The sequence below is a fragment of the Synchiropus splendidus genome, chromosome 1 (genome assembly GCF_027744825.2).
Source record: "Synchiropus splendidus isolate RoL2022-P1 chromosome 1, RoL_Sspl_1.0, whole genome shotgun sequence".
Lineage (NCBI taxonomy): Eukaryota > Metazoa > Chordata > Actinopteri > Syngnathiformes > Callionymidae > Synchiropus > Synchiropus splendidus.
In genome coordinates, this window is record NC_071334.1 from 51,990,314 (window position 1) to 52,010,981 (window position 20,668).

At 45.1% G+C, this 20,668-nt stretch overlaps 1 protein-coding gene across 4 annotated transcripts in view; it reads left to right on the forward strand.

Annotated features, from left to right (window-relative positions):
* The first annotated feature begins 235 nt into the window (after positions 1 to 235).
* The window catches only part of spega (striated muscle enriched protein kinase a), a 32,064-nt gene continuing 11,631 nt past the window's right edge, over positions 236 to 20,668 (forward strand). The window contains exons 1-23 of one of the 4 annotated variants that reach the window (XM_053853179.1): positions 236 to 567; positions 1,893 to 1,935; positions 2,485 to 2,519; positions 2,847 to 2,936; positions 7,438 to 9,151; positions 9,227 to 9,534; positions 9,674 to 9,799; positions 11,068 to 11,250; positions 13,708 to 13,856; positions 14,549 to 14,637; positions 14,720 to 14,895; positions 14,969 to 15,152; positions 15,300 to 15,373; positions 15,505 to 15,663; positions 15,747 to 15,936; positions 16,371 to 16,600; positions 16,663 to 16,782; positions 16,853 to 16,957; positions 17,655 to 17,861; positions 17,939 to 18,062; positions 18,519 to 18,691; positions 19,362 to 19,474; positions 19,566 to 19,734. In XM_053853179.1, coding sequence (XP_053709154.1) covers positions 8,514 to 9,151; positions 9,227 to 9,534; positions 9,674 to 9,799; positions 11,068 to 11,250; positions 13,708 to 13,856; positions 14,549 to 14,637; positions 14,720 to 14,895; positions 14,969 to 15,152; positions 15,300 to 15,373; positions 15,505 to 15,663; positions 15,747 to 15,936; positions 16,371 to 16,600; positions 16,663 to 16,782; positions 16,853 to 16,957; positions 17,655 to 17,861; positions 17,939 to 18,062; positions 18,519 to 18,691; positions 19,362 to 19,474; positions 19,566 to 19,734 — 3,517 coding nt within the window. In that variant the 5' untranslated portion in view covers positions 236 to 567; positions 1,893 to 1,935; positions 2,485 to 2,519; positions 2,847 to 2,936; positions 7,438 to 8,513. The remainder of the gene's footprint in view (positions 568 to 1,892; positions 1,936 to 2,484; positions 2,520 to 2,846; positions 2,937 to 7,437; positions 9,152 to 9,226; positions 9,535 to 9,673; positions 9,800 to 11,067; positions 11,251 to 13,707; positions 13,857 to 14,548; positions 14,638 to 14,719; positions 14,896 to 14,968; positions 15,153 to 15,299; positions 15,374 to 15,504; positions 15,664 to 15,746; positions 15,937 to 16,370; positions 16,601 to 16,662; positions 16,783 to 16,852; positions 16,958 to 17,654; positions 17,862 to 17,938; positions 18,063 to 18,518; positions 18,692 to 19,361; positions 19,475 to 19,565; positions 19,735 to 20,668) is intronic. The other 3 variants (XM_053853170.1, XM_053853197.1, XM_053853187.1) reach the window with 3 other exon arrangements.

Sequence of the window (20,668 nt, forward strand, 5' to 3'; positions counted from 1 at the left end):
TTGCAATGTTGACCCTCCTCTTTCCATCCCGGGGTCTGCACCTCAGGAACATTCCCAGCATCCTTTGTCTTTAAATGTTCCACGGGTAAACATCTAGATCTGCTGCGTCTCTTCCTTCCTCTCATCGCTGCAATTGAGATGAACACCCCCCCCTCTCCCTTTTGCACCTACACCCCCACCTCCTGCCTGTTCTGCTTTCGAGCAAGGCACGGCTGACAGCTGAGGGGATCGGGCTCAGCCATTGGAGAATTGCCCCTTTGATGGCGCCGCCTACGTCAGAGGAGGATGCTGTCCTCCACATCGACGCGCGCTCAGACACAAAGAGGCTTCTCTTGCTCTGCTTCGTATCCTCCTCATTTCTCCATTCCTCCGTCCTGCTGCTGAAGCTGGTGTGTAAACACACCCACGCTCACACGGAGTGCTGCAGAAAGCCGTGCTTGTCGGCGTGTTAATGCCACACCCTCGGTTTTTTTGGCTTCTTTTGTGTCAGCTCATGCCACAGGTAATTCCATTAGCTGGACTTTTTGTGTGAACATGAAGAAAATTTGGTCCAAGAAAAGATTTCAGGTGAGTTCACTTGCTGTATTTTTGCTCAGCATTGTTCATTTGGTTTCAATGTTTAGATCTTTTTTAAACATCAGGCCACACCCATAATGAAATGCTCATTTATTGGTTTGTATTGATGACTAGTTATTTGAAATTCCGTTGCCGTTAACCGAATTCAGTTGCCTGGAGATTTCAGCCTCAGTGAAGGGGGTAGAGTTCGGGTCGCCAGAAAGACACTTTGGATATTTAGCGGCTTTTGTTTTCATTTCTTGTTAGATGCCGTCGAGAAGAGGAAACACTGCCTATAGAGCTATTGACAACATGTTGCTACATGTTAGTTTCTTCCTTTGCTGTATGTGGAGAACGTTTTTTAAGCGATTTAACTGGTTTAAACAATTCAGACTCGGAAAAGAAGTGTGTCAGTGGGCCACTCTCCATGGAGACCAGTGACCGGGCCAGTCGATGAAGAGTGAGTTAGTGGAAGCATTTCTGACTGCAGCTACAGCATCAATCCATTTGAGATTGACGCTTCTGCTTCCGCACTCTGAAATTACAAGGAACACTGGCAGGTGTTACGAGATGACGCCACTCAATCATTCGAAATGGAGATGAATGACTTTGGAAAGTGTGTGAATAAGTCCAGCGCTGACAAGTGAAACACCAGTGAAGCTGTTCTTCAAACCAATTGGACAAAGAAAAGCTTGTTTTTCTTTAAACCCATCTGCATGAGTCATTCCGAGATGGTCCACCGCCTGTTGACAGATCTGTCTCGGAAGCACTTTTTGACAGATGCTTTATCAGCACTGCACTTGTTCTTGCTGTATTTTTACTGTGTCATTGATCATTCTGAGTGAATCCAACTATCAGTCTATTGAGATGTGCTTCAAAACGCCGAGCACAATTGCGAGCACATATCACTGCGACTTTTATGCCTTTGCTTTGAGGCAACTATAATATTTTCTCCTTGGTTAAACTTGATGTCAACAGTGAAGCTAAAATCGTTTTAGTTCCATCAGATCATAAAGTTACCTTTGCTTTGTTTTACGTTTTACATAAAGATCAAATCGCCTTACTGTGATTTTAAATAGTGTCATTGTTGACCAAATTGGGAGCATTTTTGTGTCTTTTCTAGAGAAAAAAAACCCCAACTTTTTTCACTTTCAAGCTAGATTTTGTATATAAATAACTGCCGTAAGACAATGGAAAGACTTGTGCACCCACTAACTTGTGACAAGTTATGTAACTAGTCATTTGACGACGTCGCTTTATAAGTTTAAAAAGTATTTGATTGTGAAAACGACCCACTTATTGTGAAATAATGCGTCATGCTCTGTATTTCGTTTCAGAGAACTGGGCATCCTACGCGGCCGTTTGGCAGATTTACCCATGGTGTGTTGTCAGTATGAACTTTGAAACACATCTCTCCCGTGACCTGTTTTCCTTAGCAGCCGGAGCTTTTTCTTGCCGTTGTTTTAGTCCCTGAAATACAGCAGATATTGAAGTACATCTGTCTTCAGCAACCAACATCCTGTTATCATGCAAATCCTCACCTTGACATCAGGCCGTAGCAATGTAATTGCCTCTTTTTTGTGCAATATAAAAGCATGTTCCAGCTAAATTCTTGATATATTGTGCAATGAATTCCCTCATAAATGTGCCTCCTGTTATACGAGCTATGTACCGTGTGTTTAATGGGTCTATGGTTTGTTGATTTATCACCAAGAGCCACCCAACAATGTGCCATTTAGGTGCAAATATTTCTGTGGTTTATTTCAAGCTCTCTAACCAGTAAACATATCTGCCAGCCACCCGGCAGTTTGGCTGCTGATTTTTGACTCAAATGAGTACGAAGAAGATTGGTCGTGTGGGTGAGAGAGATGGTGGTTTCCATAGTAACGGTGCTCTCCCGTCTGCCCTCTCTTGCTGCCACTACGGAAGCGAAGTTTTCCGCTCCTGCCGAAAGCAAAGCTATGGTAAAACCTGTGTTTGTTCACATTCCTCCTCTTTGGTCCTGTTTTCATCCGGATGATGCATTGATGTCTTCATTTCTTGTTTTTCTGAATATACTTTCGAGCGGCACAGCTGACCTCTCATCATCATCATCATGCTTTCATTGAACCCCTTTTCAGCTCCATTCAGGAAGCCATCGCGTGTTGCTCTGCGTTGCATCTTTGAAATGTCATTTCCTCACATTATTTGCCGTATTTTGCCTCCTTCTCTTCTGGAGAAGTAGACGACATAGCCTCCATTCCAAAGACACCGCTCCCCTCTCTGATTTCTTCTGTCTGTTTGCTTTGCAGACTCTGAGAACACAGAAGATGAGAATGCAGAACCTCAAATGGAAACCAAGCAAGGGAACCAAGGAAAGGATGGCTGGAGACGACCTCCAGGTAAGACCACACGCCTGGTCACTAGAGCAGGTCTTCATCTGAAACTCACACCGCTTGATGCCTAGTGTTGGTGCTATCTGCACCAGGCCCTCTGACAGCTGAGTAGGGAATCGTGTGATTTACCAGCTGCAATGCTCATCACTTTCACTTTGGTGGCCCCTCCCACACTGTTGACCTGGCATCATAGTCTGCACCCAAGTGAAAGTCAAACTCAGGAGCTGGCATGTGGTGACCAGTGGTGTCTGTAATCCAGGGCGTCTCAAATTCCCGGCCCATTTGTGGCTGCTGGATGCAGTTCCCACGGCCTGCCACAAGGCGTCCAAGTATAGCATAGGTGCGCCCCCAGCAGGGCTGTAGTCTCTCTTCATCCAATGTGAGGTGACAGAATGTCAGAATACACTGTGAAATAAGTAAATTCCTGAAGACAAAAGATGAATTTGATTGTATTTCAACCCTACATTACAGGTGCTGGTGATAGAGTTTCATGGAAGGACTCTTGACTTCAATGTTACTTGTCCACAACTGTCCTTGTGTCTTATATCTGGTGCTGGTGGTCATTTTTAAATGATCTTTTTTATAATCTTGTCTTGCTGAACTTCACCTTGACTGGCATGTTGACTTATGAAGCAAAACCATTCCATCATTCGAATGCTCACCAAATACAGCCTGAATTGCTGGTTCAAGATCTTCCCTCACAATCACAAAATATTTATCCGACTGTTGTTCACAGTATGACAAAAGGTGTGATGCAATCGGGTGACACACTGCCCCAGTTGTCAAGCTGTGTGGTTTCTCTGGGAACATGCAGCTGGATCTCTGACCTTTTGGATATTCAGGTGAAGGTCATTGCCTCAAATGCTTGGTTTCTCCAACCGCACCTGATTGGTATGAAGGGTAGGACAGTTTATTTGCTTTTGTTTGAGTGCTACAGTGTAAAGTAGCTGTATATATTTTACGTTCTCTCCAGGTGAGAAAAACTACTTTTAATGTTTCGAATGAATGTTCATCCATCAGCCAGTCTATTTGTGCACTTTAAAACACATAAAGAAGAAAGACAATCTAATAATGTTGTCAGGAAAAGAGGCACCATAAACAGAGACGCCGTCGTTCACCCATCATTGCACACTCAGGTGCCCAGGCAGATGATAACGTCATAAACAGAGGTTTATTAACCCATAGCAAACCAAAGAGTAACAGCTCATGACTGAATGTCAAAGAGATAAAGGGACAGAAAATTAATGCAAAAAAACAGTGGTCTGACGACTGGAGAGAAATTGGACTTTCTCTCAGTGGAACTCCATGACCTGGATGAAGGTGGTCAATACCTGGACTAAGCTAGTATTTAGCCAGTAGCTGGACTGAGCTAGCATGTAGCCAGGAGCTGGACTAAGCTAGCATTTAGCCAGTAGCTGGACTGAGCTAGCATGTAGCCAGTAGCTGGACTGAGCTAGGATTTAGCCAGTAGCTGGACTGAGCTAGCATGTAGCCAGGAGCTGGACTAAGCTAGCATTTAGCCAGTAGCTGGACTGAGCTAGCATGTAGCCAGTAGCTGGACTAAGCTAGGATTTAGCCAGTAGCTGGACTGAGCTAGCATGTAGCCAGTAGCTGGACTGAGCTAGCATTTAGCCAGTAGCTGGACTATGAGCGGACTGATGTGCGGCAGCGCCAGCTTCAGCTAGGCAGCAAAAGTAAACCAACTCCGAGACTCATCACGGTGCAATGACGTCTACTAACCTTCTATACAATGGAGAAGTGGTGTGTGGAACCAGATGCAGTGTGTTTCGGTCTTAGCCCATGTCTGCAGTGATCACATGACAAGCCTGATATCACCTGTGTCTTGGATCTCGCCACAATGATGTTCTGCAGGTGACTAGATTTGTCTTCAATCACCTTAACACTGGGCTTTTTGGTTGTTCGTTCTCACCAGATGATCAGAGGACGTGATTTGTTGGATTAAGGAGACGACATTACCACTGTGTTGGCAACCGTTAGCAGTTTAATCCAGAGAATGCGTGTTGCCGATAATGACGGCTGCATGACAGGGATGGAGGTCGAGCGTTTGTTCCGATGCACTGGCTCTGAGTCTTGTGTAAAACTAGTTGGTCAGGTAGCATGATCGCTGTGTATGGTGTCTGAAATGTCTCCTCGCTACCTCTCTGCTTCGCCTGTTCTACTGACAGCAGAACTGAAGAGCCTCGGCGCCACCCCTTACACAGTATTTGGACCACTGCATGACACAACTGGACTCAGCAGCTTACTCAAGCTATTGCTCCTCAGTCGGGCTACTCTCTGCATGGAGCCATACGTAACTGTTACAGTTGGATCAAAAATGGCTGCATGAAGTTTCATGTATCAGGTTGTTTGTTTGCCTACGTCTACAACAAGATAGTAGATATCCAGATATACTAGGGCAGAAGCCAAGAAATAAAGATGTTTTCTTTACTGGTCACATGACTTCCATGAAAGTGGAAGAAGGTTTTGTCCTCATTGATGTTGCGATTCCTGCAGCAGCCCATTTTCTTCCTCCTCTCAGTGCCAGATCATTGGGTTTGTGTTTGCAGGGTGAGTCAGGATCATTGCTAGTAGTCAGTGCTTTCATACAATTGACTCCCAGTTTCCCCTCATTATCTGGAGATGCTGACAATCTCAGCTTTTCGCTGCCAAAGCGCAACTGTCTCAGTTGGTCATCACTGAAATGTCAATAATGATTTGATTTACAACTGGTACGCGCTCTTGCTAAGTGGAGTGGTTCCTCGACGCCCGCTCCAAAGCACTCGATAAAAACAGCCGTTTTGATCTGATCTGAGGTCCAATTCATAGTGGCTCATTGTAGTTATGAGGAAGGAACCGGAACATTGCTTGATCCTCATTTTTAAAAGTGGTTTGTTGTTTTTAATGTCCATTTCTTCAAGGGTTCAATTCATTATAGCTTGTGAAACTTTATGTTGGGGTAGTAAAACGCGCCTAGAAACAAGGTGACTTGGGCTTCCTTCCTGGTCATGTCACTCTTTTGATATTAGGAGAGACTTTTTAAGGTTGCTTGGCAGAAAAGTGTCTGTGGTTGTCTCATGCCATAACTACACACAAGGGGCCTGATAGTAAAGGAAGGGGCAAGGAAAGGACATGAGGAGGATATGAGGGCCTGGAGATTTCAGGGGAAGCCAGCAGAGAACATGATGATCGAGTTGATGTAGTGGAGGTTCGACTGCAAATGCAAACAAAGCTTCTCAAATTAAATGCTGTGACACGAGACAAATGATTATGTGTTTAGATTCATGCGAAATAAATGTGGAGGCGAGCCATGTTTATGCACCATTCATTTCCAATTGGAATATCTGTATCTGAATCAAAAGGGACTGGGTTGGATTTTAAAATCCAGTTCAATTTTAAACCTGATCTATTAAAGTCCCACTCCACACAAAAAGAATTCCTGGAACAAACATACCAAAAATCCAAATCTGAAGGATGAACAGGAATGTCACGATTGAATGATGGATCAAAACATTAATCCACAATCGGAGGAGAAATGATACTGGAAATAAGCACTTGAACTGTGTTATACCATTTGTTATGGACGATGAAATAAAGCCGCAGGACCAGGTGGTTTGGACCCGGGTACTGCAGTCCTCAGTTACAGTACACGTTCATTTTGAAAACGTACAACCGCAACAGTTTGTGTACATGAGCGTACAACACTATGATGTCTGACTTGTTTATGAAAGTTGACGTGTAACTGTAAGCAGGACTAGAAACTAGTCCACTAGCTCAACTGGAGGACGGATTCAGAATACATTCACTAAATAAGGAAACAAGAGGACTATTCTAATGTGTCATAAAATCAACATTTGCCTCAAATAGATTAGGACAAACATTTAAGAAACTCTGCTCTTTTAGTCCCAAGTTCAATCTCCAAACAACAAAGCACAGACTCTTCAGTGCGGACATTTTTGTATTTCAGCCATTTCACTTCAGAAGGCTATACCTCAGCAAAACCCCCCAGGCCAATGCATGAGGTCTCAACACTGCATCCTCTGTGCGGCTGCCAGAAAAGCCATAGCACTTAATACACTTGTAATTTATAAGACATTTCAGATGGAAAGAATCTTATATAACGTCAGAAATTCAACAAGACGTCGTAATTGTGTGGAGATTGGAGGTATATCAGATCATATTAAACTGCATGCACAATCTTTGGAAGAATATTTCAACACTGTGGTCATTCAGCAGAGACTCAGAGATAAGTCATTCGTGGTCATCGCACGGTAGTATTTTCTAAACTGGCAAAAACAAAAGTGCGAGAAATTGTACCTTCTGTTTTCGTCAGCAGTTAACATGTCGAACGTGAAACCTTTTTAAACAGTTTTAACCCCCTCCTTCTGAACTGTGCCTGTCCCATGTTTATAAGGGAAATGTGAAAGTGGTGGGCTCCCCAAAACTGTTTGACTGAAACTCCTGTTCAAATTGTTCTCAAGTTTTTAACCTTCTCCTTTCTCTTTTGCAGATGATGGGAGTCGGATGATGGAATACAACCCCGACCCCTCAGACCGCCGGGCAACACTGCCAGGCTCCTACGATCCGGTCATCGAGCGAGAGCTCCGCGCATTAGGTGCACGCCCACCTGGGGCTCATATGGAACCCCCAAACCCATCCAGGCAAGCTTTAAGTGGGGGTCCTTCAGATGGGGGACCCCCGGTCCGTCACCTTGGGGTGGAACCACTGATCCGCGCATCACACGCTAACCTGGCCCGGCCTGTACAGGGGTCTGAGGAAAGTGTCTCTGTCGGCAGCGACTACTATGGAAGCATGTTCAGCCTTTACAGAGGGAGAACATTGTCTATGCCATTGTAGAAGACTCTTGAGGAGGTCTATTTTGGACTCCCGGCGACAAAAACTGATACTCTTTAAGACAAATGTTTCCTTTTTCAAAGCTCTATTTTGAAGTTGCACATTCCTTTGACTTTTCTTCTGCTGTGAGTTTGATCTCTAACATGACTGCCACATCACCGACTGTTTCTTGTGACAGATTTGGTTCACTTTTGACCTGTTGCCTGCTTTTTTATAGCTGTATTTCGTTTCTTGGACAAGAACCTCATCGTTCAAGTTTAGCTCTCGCATGCTGAGGGTGATCTGCACTAACATTAGCATGCATGGCCTCGCATATGACTGGTGTGATTCGGGGACATGGTTTGTGTTTAGCAGTGAGACTCCTGTCTGAGACGTGCGGATAATTCACAGCACTGAATATGACACTTGCAAAGATGGAAGGCCTTCCGTCTTAGCGTCTCATTTCATTATCCAGAGCCATGTTTTTTTAATGGATTAATAAGGAACCAGTTGCACAAACACAAAATGTGTGCTGTGGCATTAAGAGACTCACTGGCTTCTTTTACGCTCCCAAACTCTCCAGCAACTTTATAACAGCGCAATCCTAATTCCTCCAGGACTGATGAAGCATCACTCTCCAGAACTCCCCTGTCAGCACCTGTGCCTCCCAATTCTGACAAAAGCAGCCTCAGTAGTGCAAACCTTGGTGACCAACGGCATGCGGACAAATCACCAGTAGTCAAGAGCGCTGTCATGATCCCAAAACTGACCCGAACTGGACCCAAAATCCTCGACAAGATCCAGTCCTTTGAGGAACGAAAACTAAGCAATGATCTGCAAGGCCAGGTGTTGACTTCCGGTCGTAATAAAATGCCCGGAGACCCTAAAACACAGGACGGCAAAATCCTGCAGGATGCGTCTCACAAGCGCTCAGCATTCAAACAAAGAGCCGCTTCATTTGAAGACAAGACCAGCTACTCAGAGATGGTCCAGAGTTACCAGAGCAAGTTTGCAGAAGAACTTCAGAGGATCAAGAAACTTGTGGGGAGGCCGAGCTTGAAGAAAGCCTATTCCACTGAACAGCTGTCGCAGAAAGACAGACTGGCACCTGGCAAGCTCGAACCAATTCCGCTCAAGGTGGTTGAAAAGTTGGAAGCGCGTGAACGGGCCCAGGAAGGCACGGGAGCGGGACAGCGAAATGAACGTGGGCTGAGTCAATCTTCTGAAAAAGATCACGCTACTGGTTCATCGCAGTGGAAAGGAACGCCGGCAGTGGATGGCTCATCACAAAAAGAAGAAGAGGAGAAGAGCTCTGTTACCATGGAGACTCCACCAGTTTGCCAGTTACCAGGGCAACCATTGCCAACAGTCACAACGGCGCGACTCACTGGGTTTGGCAGACATTTTCACTCAAATGTTTTTTCTCTGCACAAAATATCTGCTAACGCTATTGTCTCTGCACACAGCTCTCACCCAACCTCTCCAACAAATGTCCAGACTCAAGATACTGACTACAGAACCGATTCAAGATCCAGTCCAACGGTGAAAAGAGTTGCTCCGTCAGCTGGCCCTTCTGTCACTCCTTTGTTGAAGAGGGAGAAGTCAGCAGTCCGGCAGACTTCCCAGTCCCCTAAGGTCGTCATCCCTACCATCTTGGTGGAGGATGAACCCATGGAAACAGAAGGTGTTGAAGACAGTGACAGGAAGCACAGGAGGAGGAGAGAGGGGAGGGGTTGCAATGGTCACTCCCCGTCGCTCAGGACTCCTGGAGACGGTAGGGCTACACAGCCTCTGTCATACGCTGTTGCTATAACCAAAAGAAACCAACTCATTTACAGTTCGAAATGAAGTGCAGCCTTTTATGATCCCTGAGACACTGAGCCATCCACGTTCACCTGCCTGTGTGTCCCCAGGGAGGTTGTCTGATGACGAAGCACCCAAGGCGCCAGGGTTTGAGAGACCCCTGGAGGACCAGATCACGCTCAGTGGACGTGAGGTCGTGCTCACTTGTATTGTCAGCGGAAACCCACCCCCCACAGGTAGCCCTCAGTCTGGCTATTTTTGTTTTTCTATTCTGTTCCAAAAGCAGGTTGCACTTTCCTTTAGCACATCTACAATTGTCCATCTAATTTCTACTGAAATAGAACCACTCTGACACACAAACCTATCTCTCACAATCATTTTAGAGGTCAAACCTTACATCAGGTATTTGTTATGAGAAATGGTAGAAATCTAGGGAGAGCATGAGATGGTGGAGACAAAGGGGGTGGAATAGGAGGGTGGTGGACTCTGTGGGAGGCAGAAGGGGCCTGGCAGAGTGTGTCACCCCTTAATAAGCTTCACTTCAGCACAAAACCAGAGGGAAATAAAAAAAAACAATCTTCCACTCCACTTCAACTCTGTACCCACTGGGAGCAGGGGGTCAGCTATGTGCTTCAGATGGCTCTTGAAAATAGACAGTTCAACGTTCCACTGATGGAAGCCGCAGAACAGGCCCCTTGTCCTCTCAATTATCTTTCTTTCTTTCTTTTTGGGACCATTCTTGGGGTTAAAACCAAGCAGAATTATTTTAAAACAACTTCTGCGCCTCACAGGCAGCCAGGGTTGTGAAGCTAAAATGAGAGGTTCTCTTTGATCCAACCTCTCAGTTCTTTAAATATATTCTACAGTGATTCAGATGCACAGGTTTCTTCCCTGCTGGAAAGCCCTGTTTCAAGGTGACCTTTGTGTTTGGGACCTGAGCTTGCAGAAGTGTCTAGTGATGGGCTGATGAGGCTTCATGAATCAATGTCCTCATTTTCAGAGGCCACCAGATGGAGCGCTCTGCTCTAAAATCTTCTGCTTTAAACAATGTCCATGGAACCTCATATCATTTGTAGACAAAGAGCATCATCTGGTGACCTCTGAAAATGAGGACACTGTTTCATGAAGCTTCATCAGCTATTAGTGCCCATTGCGAGAATCTCTGTGGCACCTTCTGAGCTCACCGAGCACGCATTACAGTGTCTGGCCTATCTTCTCCTGGGCCTGGCACGTACTGTCCCTGTGCAGCCAGTATGGCTCTCTACCTCTCAGTGCCCGGCTCTCTTTATCCCTGGGGTAACACTCAAGTGTGTGTCTTGGTCCGGTATACAGCCAGATCCAGCAGTGTCCGTCGCACCCATACATGGGATCCATGCTGTAAACCGCAGCATAACTGAGCCGCTTTACATGTGCAGCTGCAACTGTCTGAACGAGCTGTGACTAATTGTTAAAAACTGTCAGACTTTGATGGTGAAGAGTGACTCCTCCCTCTGTTCCTGCACAGTCACCTGGAGGAAGAACGGCAAGGAGGTCCTGAATGATGAGCTGCACGAGCTGAAATGCGAAGGGCAGTCGCACATGCTGGTGATAAAGCAGATGGCGAGCGACCACAGCGGTTCATACTGCGTCACAGCTGTCAACGCAGCAGGCCGAGCGTCATGCCGCGCTGCACTGTCCATCCAGTCAGGTGAGAGAAAGAGAAGCGCTGCTTTGTTACGTTTACTTGCACGTGACTTTGTCGGGTGCTGCTTCTCTTCCCACTGGCATCCTCTTTCAGCGCTGACTACAAATCCTGCTGAAACTCAACATCCCAGCCAAAGCTCGTCTCTGTGACTGTTGCCATGGCAACCCAGTAATTCTTAAGGAACCAAAGTGAGCACTGATTGCTTTAGGATACAAAGCTGGCCAGTCAATGAATGGCCATTGGGGTCTAGCTGTGATGGACCCTTCGATTGCTGCTCTTGTGAATCCGGCTCTCAAGTTCAGTCACTTTCCAGCCACACGTTTGCCTCGATGGCCTTTATTATATGAGCCTGAGCTTAAAATAAACACAGGTGACCCACACAGATATTCTGGATGTGGTGTCAGGTTTTGAAATCTGGACAAAAAAACTGTAAAAAAAAACACTAACTCCAGATGAGGAGGAGCAGAGAAGAAGAGGGTGCTCCTACCTGCCATATGCTGGAGCCACAGGTGCACTGCAGTAGTGGGAGGGAACATGTGAAAGTCACTGTCAAAGGAAATGAAAAACCTAAACAACATGGTTTTCAAGAAAACGGATCTGAAAAGCAGCACTGGAGAAAGAGACAAATAAAGAGCATCAAATATTGAAATAAAAAGAACTCAAGTTCCTGAAGCTGCTCTTTTGTATTACACTACATAATGATGCTTAAGGTGTGTGTAACGTAAATTTCAATGGATATCTAAGGTTTAGATTAAGAGAGGCTTTATTGTGAAATGTGCAATACCTGCTTGACATACAGCACAGATGAAATTCCTACCTTCCGACACATGGTGCAAAACGGCAAAATAATGAAAGAAAACAGTGCAACAATACAATGTAAACAATTAAAACTAATAACATAAACATAACATACATAAACTGTATAACCTATATAACAATACAACTTATATATTACATAACAGTATAACATATGACAGTATAACTTATGTAAACAGGGCAGTCACTAAGTGAGTAGAGGGAAAGTAAACAGTAAATGTCAAGTCATCGTGAGCGGCATGTGCTTAGGTGAGTAGTGCTGTGGCTAAATATCAGATTCAAAGAGCTTTATGCATGTTTCATTGGCTTTAAATGAAATTCCCTTGCAACTATATCATGAAGCTCACTTCGATGGAAGCGACAGAATGAAGGGAATTCACTGGAAATAGTTTTGCTTCCGAGATAAAACTGGGTCTGTGCTGTTTTCTGGTACATAAAGAGAAGACTGGTCTCCCATTCCAGTTCCAAGTCTCCAACATTTTTTCATGGGATGGGCAGTTGCCTAAGCCAGTGGTTATCACGCATCATTGACCTTTATTCCTCAGTCTTAACACATTCAGTGGCAGAATGGGTATAACTTCTTATAAGTATTTCACATAAAGCACCAACTGACCTGGAGGTAAAATAAAAATCCGGTGATTTTAGTAATGACAGTAATGAATTGTTTTCTATCCAGGATTTAACGCAGAGCACATAATAGTGAGGTTATTATAGTATGGAATGGACCACACCTCTCAAGTTTTTTAAAAAGACACAGAAACATTTAATAATGTTAACTTTCTTTTGCACAAACAGCTTCATCCACACTCTTCTGACTTGGCCAACAAACGCAAACATGCCGGCTCCTTCTTGTCAGCAGCTCCACAGCTGCCATATATGGCCAGCAGACTCCAACTTGCTCGAGTATTTTTAGTCTCCCTTTGTTCTCCTGGGTCATTTCACGTGCAGCCCTATGAGGCTGCTGCACAAGTTTTTAATCGCTTAAGTCTTTTGAGATCATCATCCTAATTACATTTTTTATCAGGGAACAGAAGGTTTGTCTGAGGACTAGTGTGCTGCAGAGGAATTGTCATCAGGTTGTGGTCAGCAGCACAGACTGAGTCATCAGCCGGCAGGGGCTGAGGAGACGATGAGACCAGCTGAGCAGCAGTTGTGTAACAGCGCGCAGGTTTACATAAACTATTGGTTCCTGAGGTGCTCAGACACTGTGCAGAGTCTCCAGGTAGGTTGTTCATTTGTAACACCACTTCAGGTTGCGGTGACAGGAGATTCACAGGACAAACTTCGAGGTTTGTGGGGAGAAAACGTCATGCATGATGCTGTTGTGTCACTTCTTCTCGATCTCTTATGAAGCACTCGTCCCAGGTCCATCCATAGATCACGTGCTGCTGAGACAGAATAACAGAAGAAAGACATGAGATTTGGATTCCTCCGTAGACTGGAGATACATTAGGACGTCAGCAGAAGCCACCAGGTGATGGAGTCAGGGGTTTGGGGAAGTTCTCCACCCAGTTACAGTCCAGTCTTACTCTTGATGACAGAGCAGCGGCCGTGTGATTTACACTTCACTCACTGAGTGATGCTGAATGCACTGACTGAAACAGAAACCCATTCATTCTGTCGCAAACTCTCCTCCTGTCGCAGATTCCACCCATGTGCCACGTGGGAAGTCACAGGAGCAGGGTACCCCTCTACAGGAAGATCAGCTGAGCCCCCTGGAGGAGGCGATGGAGCAGGGTCCGTCTGCTGCGGCGACTAAAAGTGTCCAGTTTAAAGAGCCTCCGTCTTTTCAGGTCTGAGACTGTTCGTATGGTCACCGCACGCGCCCTGTAACCAAACAGCTCAAAAATCTGACCAATGAAACTTAAGGGTTTTTCTTGATATCGGCCGATCGTGATCGTGGCCGATAGATCGGAGCAACCCTAGTTTGTATACAAAATGTCTTACACACTTGTGCATGAGCTCATTGTAATAGTGGTTTGGTAGTAGATGTGAGAGAGCATAATAGTATGCATGGCGGTATAAGTGATAAAACTGGATAGTAGACATGAGATAACAGTAGTAGTTTAGAGAAGACATGACAGTAAAAGCGAATTTCATCTGGAACGACACCTCAGAATTGCGACAATGTTCTCTGCAATGTATCATGATTCAACAGCGAATATGATGTTGGAGTACCATTTGTCCTGTAAAGGTGTTCAATTCATGTTTGTTCTGAGTGATACAGCGTTTGACAGTCCCTTTTATAATGTCTCTGCAGTCCGATACATGCGGCACCTTGCTGTACACAGTCACTCCTCTTAATCCCTTTACGGATGAATTACCTTTCAAGGAATAGAATTCTAGAATTGAATCACAAAAATCCATTATCTGATAGAGCCGGGAATGTGTTCGTTCTTCTCAGAAGAAGCTTAGGGAACTGTTTTTGTCTCTGGATCCAGCAAGTCTTCATGATTCACACATCACTCTCACATTTTCTCCAAAGCTTCGGCCATATGACCAGAGGGTGACTGAGGGTCAGGATGTTGTGATCACTGTCAGGGTCGAAGGGCTGCCCAAGCCCACCACGTGTTGGTAAGATGTGAAACCCAGTCTCCCCAAGTTCCCCATAACTCTGCGACCTATTGTGTCGTGTGGCCGCTTCTCACCAATATAGGTCTAAGGACCAGGCCTCTCTGAAGATCGGAGGGCGCCTTTCTGTGCGGCAGACCCATGATGGCGCCCAGGAACTCACCATACGGTCTGCTGAAAGGTCGGACTCCGGCCGCTACGTCTGCAAGATCAACAACGAGTTAGGAAGCAAGCAGGAGGGATGCCGAGTGGTGGTGAGAGGTGCGTGAAGAAAGGAACATGACAGGTCCTCAGAGATATTTTCCTGAGCCTCCATTTTCATACTTGTCCTCAGCCTTGACTCAAGCACCCCTGAAAATCCTAAGGGGGGTGGAGGACATGGCCGTGCGAGCGGGGGAGTCAGCCATATTTGAGTGTCAAATCGACGGACCGCCGGACGTGGACGTGGACTGGCTGTCCAATGGCAAACTGATCCAGCCGGCACTGCTCAACTGCAAGATGCACTTTGATGGAAAAAGGTTTGTTTCACGTTCCTGTGGATCTTCTTCCTAGAGTAGACAGGTGTTATCGTCAAAACCTTTTTGCCTCTTTTCTCTCTTTTTCCATTTGTTGTAGTGCTTGACCTGTGGGCCACTGCTCCTTTCTTTCTCTGTTCTGTCACTCAGGTGCCGCCTCCTGCTGAGCTCTGTCCATGAGGACGACAGTGGGACTTACACTTGTAAACTGAGCAGTGCCAAAGGTACATGAAGCTAGAATCTGCCTGCATGGATGAGAGATTTCGAGGGTTGTAGAGTCGACAAACTAGCACACACAAATCATATTTTAAACTGCTGCTTGACTGTGACATGTTTTCTCCTGTTGAACCTGCAGAGGAGTTGACCTCCAGTGCCAGCCTGACAGTCGCTGCCTCCACAGAGCCGCTATTCACCCGCAAGCTGGACATCCTGGAGGTCATAGAGGGGCGTACGGCTCGCTTTGACTGTAAGGTGAGCGGATCCCCGGCTCCTTGCGTCACCTGGATGCACTTTGGTAGGACACAGCTGCACGTACTGACAATGACACATTCTTTGAAAGAACTGTAATACATGTCCCCCTCGCTGTGGTGCTTTCAGAGACACCAGTGAAGGAAAATAATAACATCCACTTCCTGAAAGAGGGGGGTCGCCACTCACTGATCATCACTCATGTAAGCAGCGAGACAGAAGGCTTCTACACAGCTGTTGCTCAGAATATCTATGGAAAGTCTGAGTGCACGGCTGAGCTGTACATGCAGGAGCACAGGCCAGCCATCTCCTCACACATGTAAGAGCCCGGTGAACCAACGCTCCTTTGTCAATGACTTGACTTTGAAGATCAAGAATCATTTGCTTAGTTTAACAGCAAAACTATTGAAAATGTTGGCGAGGACAGCAAGAAGACTCCTGAGCAAACAAGTTTCTCTGAGAGCTGTGCTAGTGCTCTGCGAGATTCCAGTTTGATGGACTTTAAAAAAGCCCTGACTCTATAGTTCTGTTTCATAATATGAGTAGCCTTTTACCCAAAATAAAAAAAATGTGGATCCCCAACACTAATATTCATTCGCCCCAAAACAAACATTTAAATAGACGGCATTTGTTTGACAGTGATGGGAGTTTTGTATAAAATGTGTGATAGATTTGTTTCCTTGTATTTTTAGTTTGGTTTTCAGCTGTTACAAGACCATGGCATTTATCTATTTTATATGTTCTCACTCCAAGGTCCAAGCTGGAGAAGATGCCATCCATCCCTGAAGAGCCGGAGATGGTGGAAGGAGAGTTGGAGAGAAGGATCATGCCAGATTTCAGCAAGCCACTAGGAGATGTGGAGGTGATCGAAGGCAAAGAAGTGGTGTTGAAATGTCGAGTTTCAGGCCTGCCGTACCCAACCATTGCCTGGTACCACAATGGCAAGGTCATCGACAGCAGCGAGGAACGCAAGATGACGCAGCGTGAGCAACAATTTTAAATGTTGCTGATGCTCCAATATCAAACCATTTTCTTTGTCATTCAGAGAAGGATGTTCACCATCTGGTCATTCGGAGTGCCTGCCATGCTCACAGTGGTGTTTACAAGGCAGTCATCTCCAACAAGGTTGGCAAAGCTGCCTGCTACGCTCATTTATACGTCATAGGTAAAATCCAGGCCTCGTGATCGCTGGGTGACACCTTCAGTTCCGTCAAAACTTCTTTGATTTGATCCAGACATAGTCCCTGACCCGCCTGACGGTCCGCCTGTCGTCGAGGCCATCACAGGAAAGACAATCAGCCTGAGTTGGAAAAGACCCAAGAGGCTGGACTCTTCTTTTGGTCAGTTCTTTCTCACATAGTTGTGTTTTTACATGTTGAATCTTGAAGACATTTATGTTCTCCTTCATTACTGCAGTCACGTTATGCCTTTTATCTGTCATTCTTTATTCTCTCAGTTTCTTGCCTTAGACTTAGTCATGGGTAGATGAGGGGTCATGAAACAGTGTTGCAGGGTTGGTGAAAGTGGCATATATGCATATTCAAATAATTTATTTAATATAATTTAATTAAATTTAATATAACAGTTTGCTCTCCAGACAACAGGGAACCTTTGTCAGTGCAGGAGTTCCTGGTCCACTGATCACACTGATGCACAAGACACGTGGCAGCTAGGATGATAACAACAACAACAAACATGGAGGAATCCCTGAACAAAAGCAAACAAAAACAGTCTGTTTGTTTTTGTTCAGGGATGTTTTTCACTACACAATGACCAGGGTTTCCTCCACTCTGAATGTACTTGAAATTCTTATAAATTGAAATTCCTATACAAATATGTTCAAGGCATTGAAAGAGCTGAAGTTTAAATAAGGTGATATAAAAACTTGAATATAGTCACCATCATGATGTATTGTGCCAGTGTCAAACTGATGCAAAACAAACAACATTTTGTTGTTTAAATGTATGTATGGGTCCATTATTTGATTCAGTAATATACAAAAAATTGTGGATAAAATGTGTCTCATCTGTCCTCCAGAGTCTGCGCCGCTCATGTATGTGGTCCAGCAGCAGCCTCTTGGCTCCATCCAGTGGTCAATTGTGGCTTCCAGCCTGAGGGACACCAACTACACGGTCACCAGCCTGACTAAAGGAGTCCGCTATGCTTTCCGTGTGCTGACATCCACCGGCAAGCTGTTTAGCAAACCATCCCCGTCGACTGATCTGGTCCAACTGCTGGATAGAGGTATCTCATTTATTGGTCTGACTCTTGCTAGAATCCCTGAAGATCATCAACCTTCGATTGTTTTTCAACCTTTAAAGGTCCATACTTGAGGAAACCGCCTGTCATCGTGGACAAACCTGATGTTCTGTATGTGGCAGAGAACCTGCCTGCGACTGTGACCATCACTGTCAACCATGTGCATGCAGTCATCACTTGGAAAAGGTTTGTGTAAAAAGGGCAGAGCACTTTAGTTTCCTCCGCATCACCTCACTTTCATACACGTCTATATATGCTTTCTCTGGCAGCCAAACAGAGGTCAGCTTTTACCACCCCGTCGGTGGCCGTTTTGAAAATGTGGGTCCTTTTGCTCTGAAGCTTTTGTGTGTTTTCACTATGTTGTCTACTATCATCTGAAAGTTTTAAACCATCGAAAGCGGTGACGCTTAGTTGCCTGTCCCTCCCCCAGCTGTGCCACTCCCAGCCTGTCCAGACTGTCTTCATCCCAATGAAGATATCACCCCATCATCTTCCCTGTTACCTTCACATATGTTAGCAGCAGAAGAGTTATTTGAATGAGTTCCATTGAGAACTAATCTGCCATCCCTTTCCTATTTTTCCGATGATGACAGCTGGAGAAAGTCCTGCCAGTCTTCAGCTTAAAAGTGGACTTGTTTCCAGGAGAGGTGTGGTGCTGGCCAGCAAGCCCGGGGTGTATGAGATGAGCATGCCAGATGACGATCAGCACTCCCTGAAGATTCAGCGTTTCAGGAGCAGCGATGTCGGCCAGTTGGTCGTCACGGCCAGCAACCAGTTTGGCAGCGATCTGTGCACGGTGCAGCTGGTCATGGCAGGTCAGTCCGGGGAACAGCGTCTCACCATTTCAGCTTTAGCCTGACCAATTCAGATGAGTCCTGCAAACAACATTCTCCTCTTCGGTCCCACGTCCACATGTACGCAGATGACACTTTTGCCTTACTCTGCCATGGTACTTTGCTTTTTAAAATGTTGACATGGCCACATGTCAGGACACTGCCCGCACCATCCTGCAGTGATGCAAAAACATTAGAGCCAAATCAGTCAGAAAACAGACGGACGGAACACAAGCACATGCAAAGACACAACAACAACCCCTGAGTGGAAACAGAAGAGGAGAGAACATTCAGTTCAAGTTTTGAGAATGGATCTCGTGTACATGCAACATGTACAGCAGAGTCTCAAGCTTCATATGACATGGACAGATGGCGCATATTAGTTATAATTGAATTATTATTGATAACAGCATTGTGAATAAGGTCTTTGTTCTTTACAAAAACAAGTTATTACTCCATTTAAGTCACTCCAATCTCAAATTGTAAACAGCAAAACTCAAGAAAAGCTGGTGTCTGAAGACACGTCCCCCGCCAAGGAACGTGTGTCTGTGCAATGCAGCATGATACAAATATGTGTTGAATAAAACTTCAACTCATGGCCTTTAAAATGCTTGCATGATACGGTTTCCTTTTCCGCCTTTTCTTTAAACAGTTGCTCCAAAATTTGAAAGCATCATGGAGGATGTAGAAGTCCACACCGGGGAGACGTCACGCCTGGTGGTTGTGGTGGCAGGGAAACCAGACCCAGACATCCTCTGGTTCAAGGTAGATCTTCTGCTAAACTGACTATCTCATGGTGTGGGTCAAAGATGGTGATTTTTTTTGTTTGTTTGTTTTTTTGCTGCCACTCTTCAAGGACGATGTTCTTTTGTCAGAGAGCAGCTTTTTCACGTTTGTTTACGACGACCCAGAATATTCTCTTGTGGTCCTCAACGCCCGACCCGAACACTCCGGGGTTTACACCTGTACTGCCAAGAACCTGGGTGGCTCCAACTCCTGCAAGGCTGAGCTGACGGTGCTCACAGGTAAAGTGGTGGCCAGATCCTTGGAGGAAAGTCACTCGTAACATATGTTGTAATCTATGCTCATATATGCTGGAGGACATAGTTATTTCTGGTCCGAGCTTTTTTAGGGGCATATTTCCCTATGTTTTCGTCCCTTTTTGATCATGATTTTGACTTGAGCATTTCAATCTTGATTGTTGAGGAATGCAACCATAAAATTCAGATTTAGCACCTGTCACATGTCACACAAGTTATTAACGTGTAAAAAATGTAGAAATTTATCTGACATTTATCCAAAAATATCGTCCAACAAAGTCAATACTGTACATTTTATTTATCATGCTACCATGAAAGGCCATTGCCAGAATGAGTGTAAAAAGTTGGCCACCTGTCTCACAGTTTTTTGCTAGCGACAATATAAAATCTAATGGCAATTTTTGTATGAGGATGAGGTTTTGGGATCTTCAATATATTTTCTTTATCAAAGGTTTAGGTCAGTCTTTATCAGTGATGGATGAGGCTTCATGACACATTATCGAAGGGCTGATGGCACAGTATTGAAGGGTAGATGAGGTTTCATGAGACAGTATTGAGGGGTAGATGAGGTTTCATGAAACCTTATCCTTATTTTTAGAGGCCACCAGATGGCGCTCTCTGTTCCAAAATCTTTAGATTTAAACAGCCATTTCAATGAAACCTCCCATCATCAACCCATCACTGTAACACAGTAATGAAAACTTGATGAGGTTTCATGACACAGTGCCCTGACTTTTATAGGCCACCAGATGGCGCTGTCTGCTGTAACACGTTTGGACTTGAACAACTAATTCAATGAAACCTTACATCATTTTTGAACCAAGAGCACCATCTGGTGGCCTCTGAACATAAGGACAGTGTTTCATCAACCCTGCAATACTGTTTCATGAAACCTCATCGAGCCATCACTACCACTCGT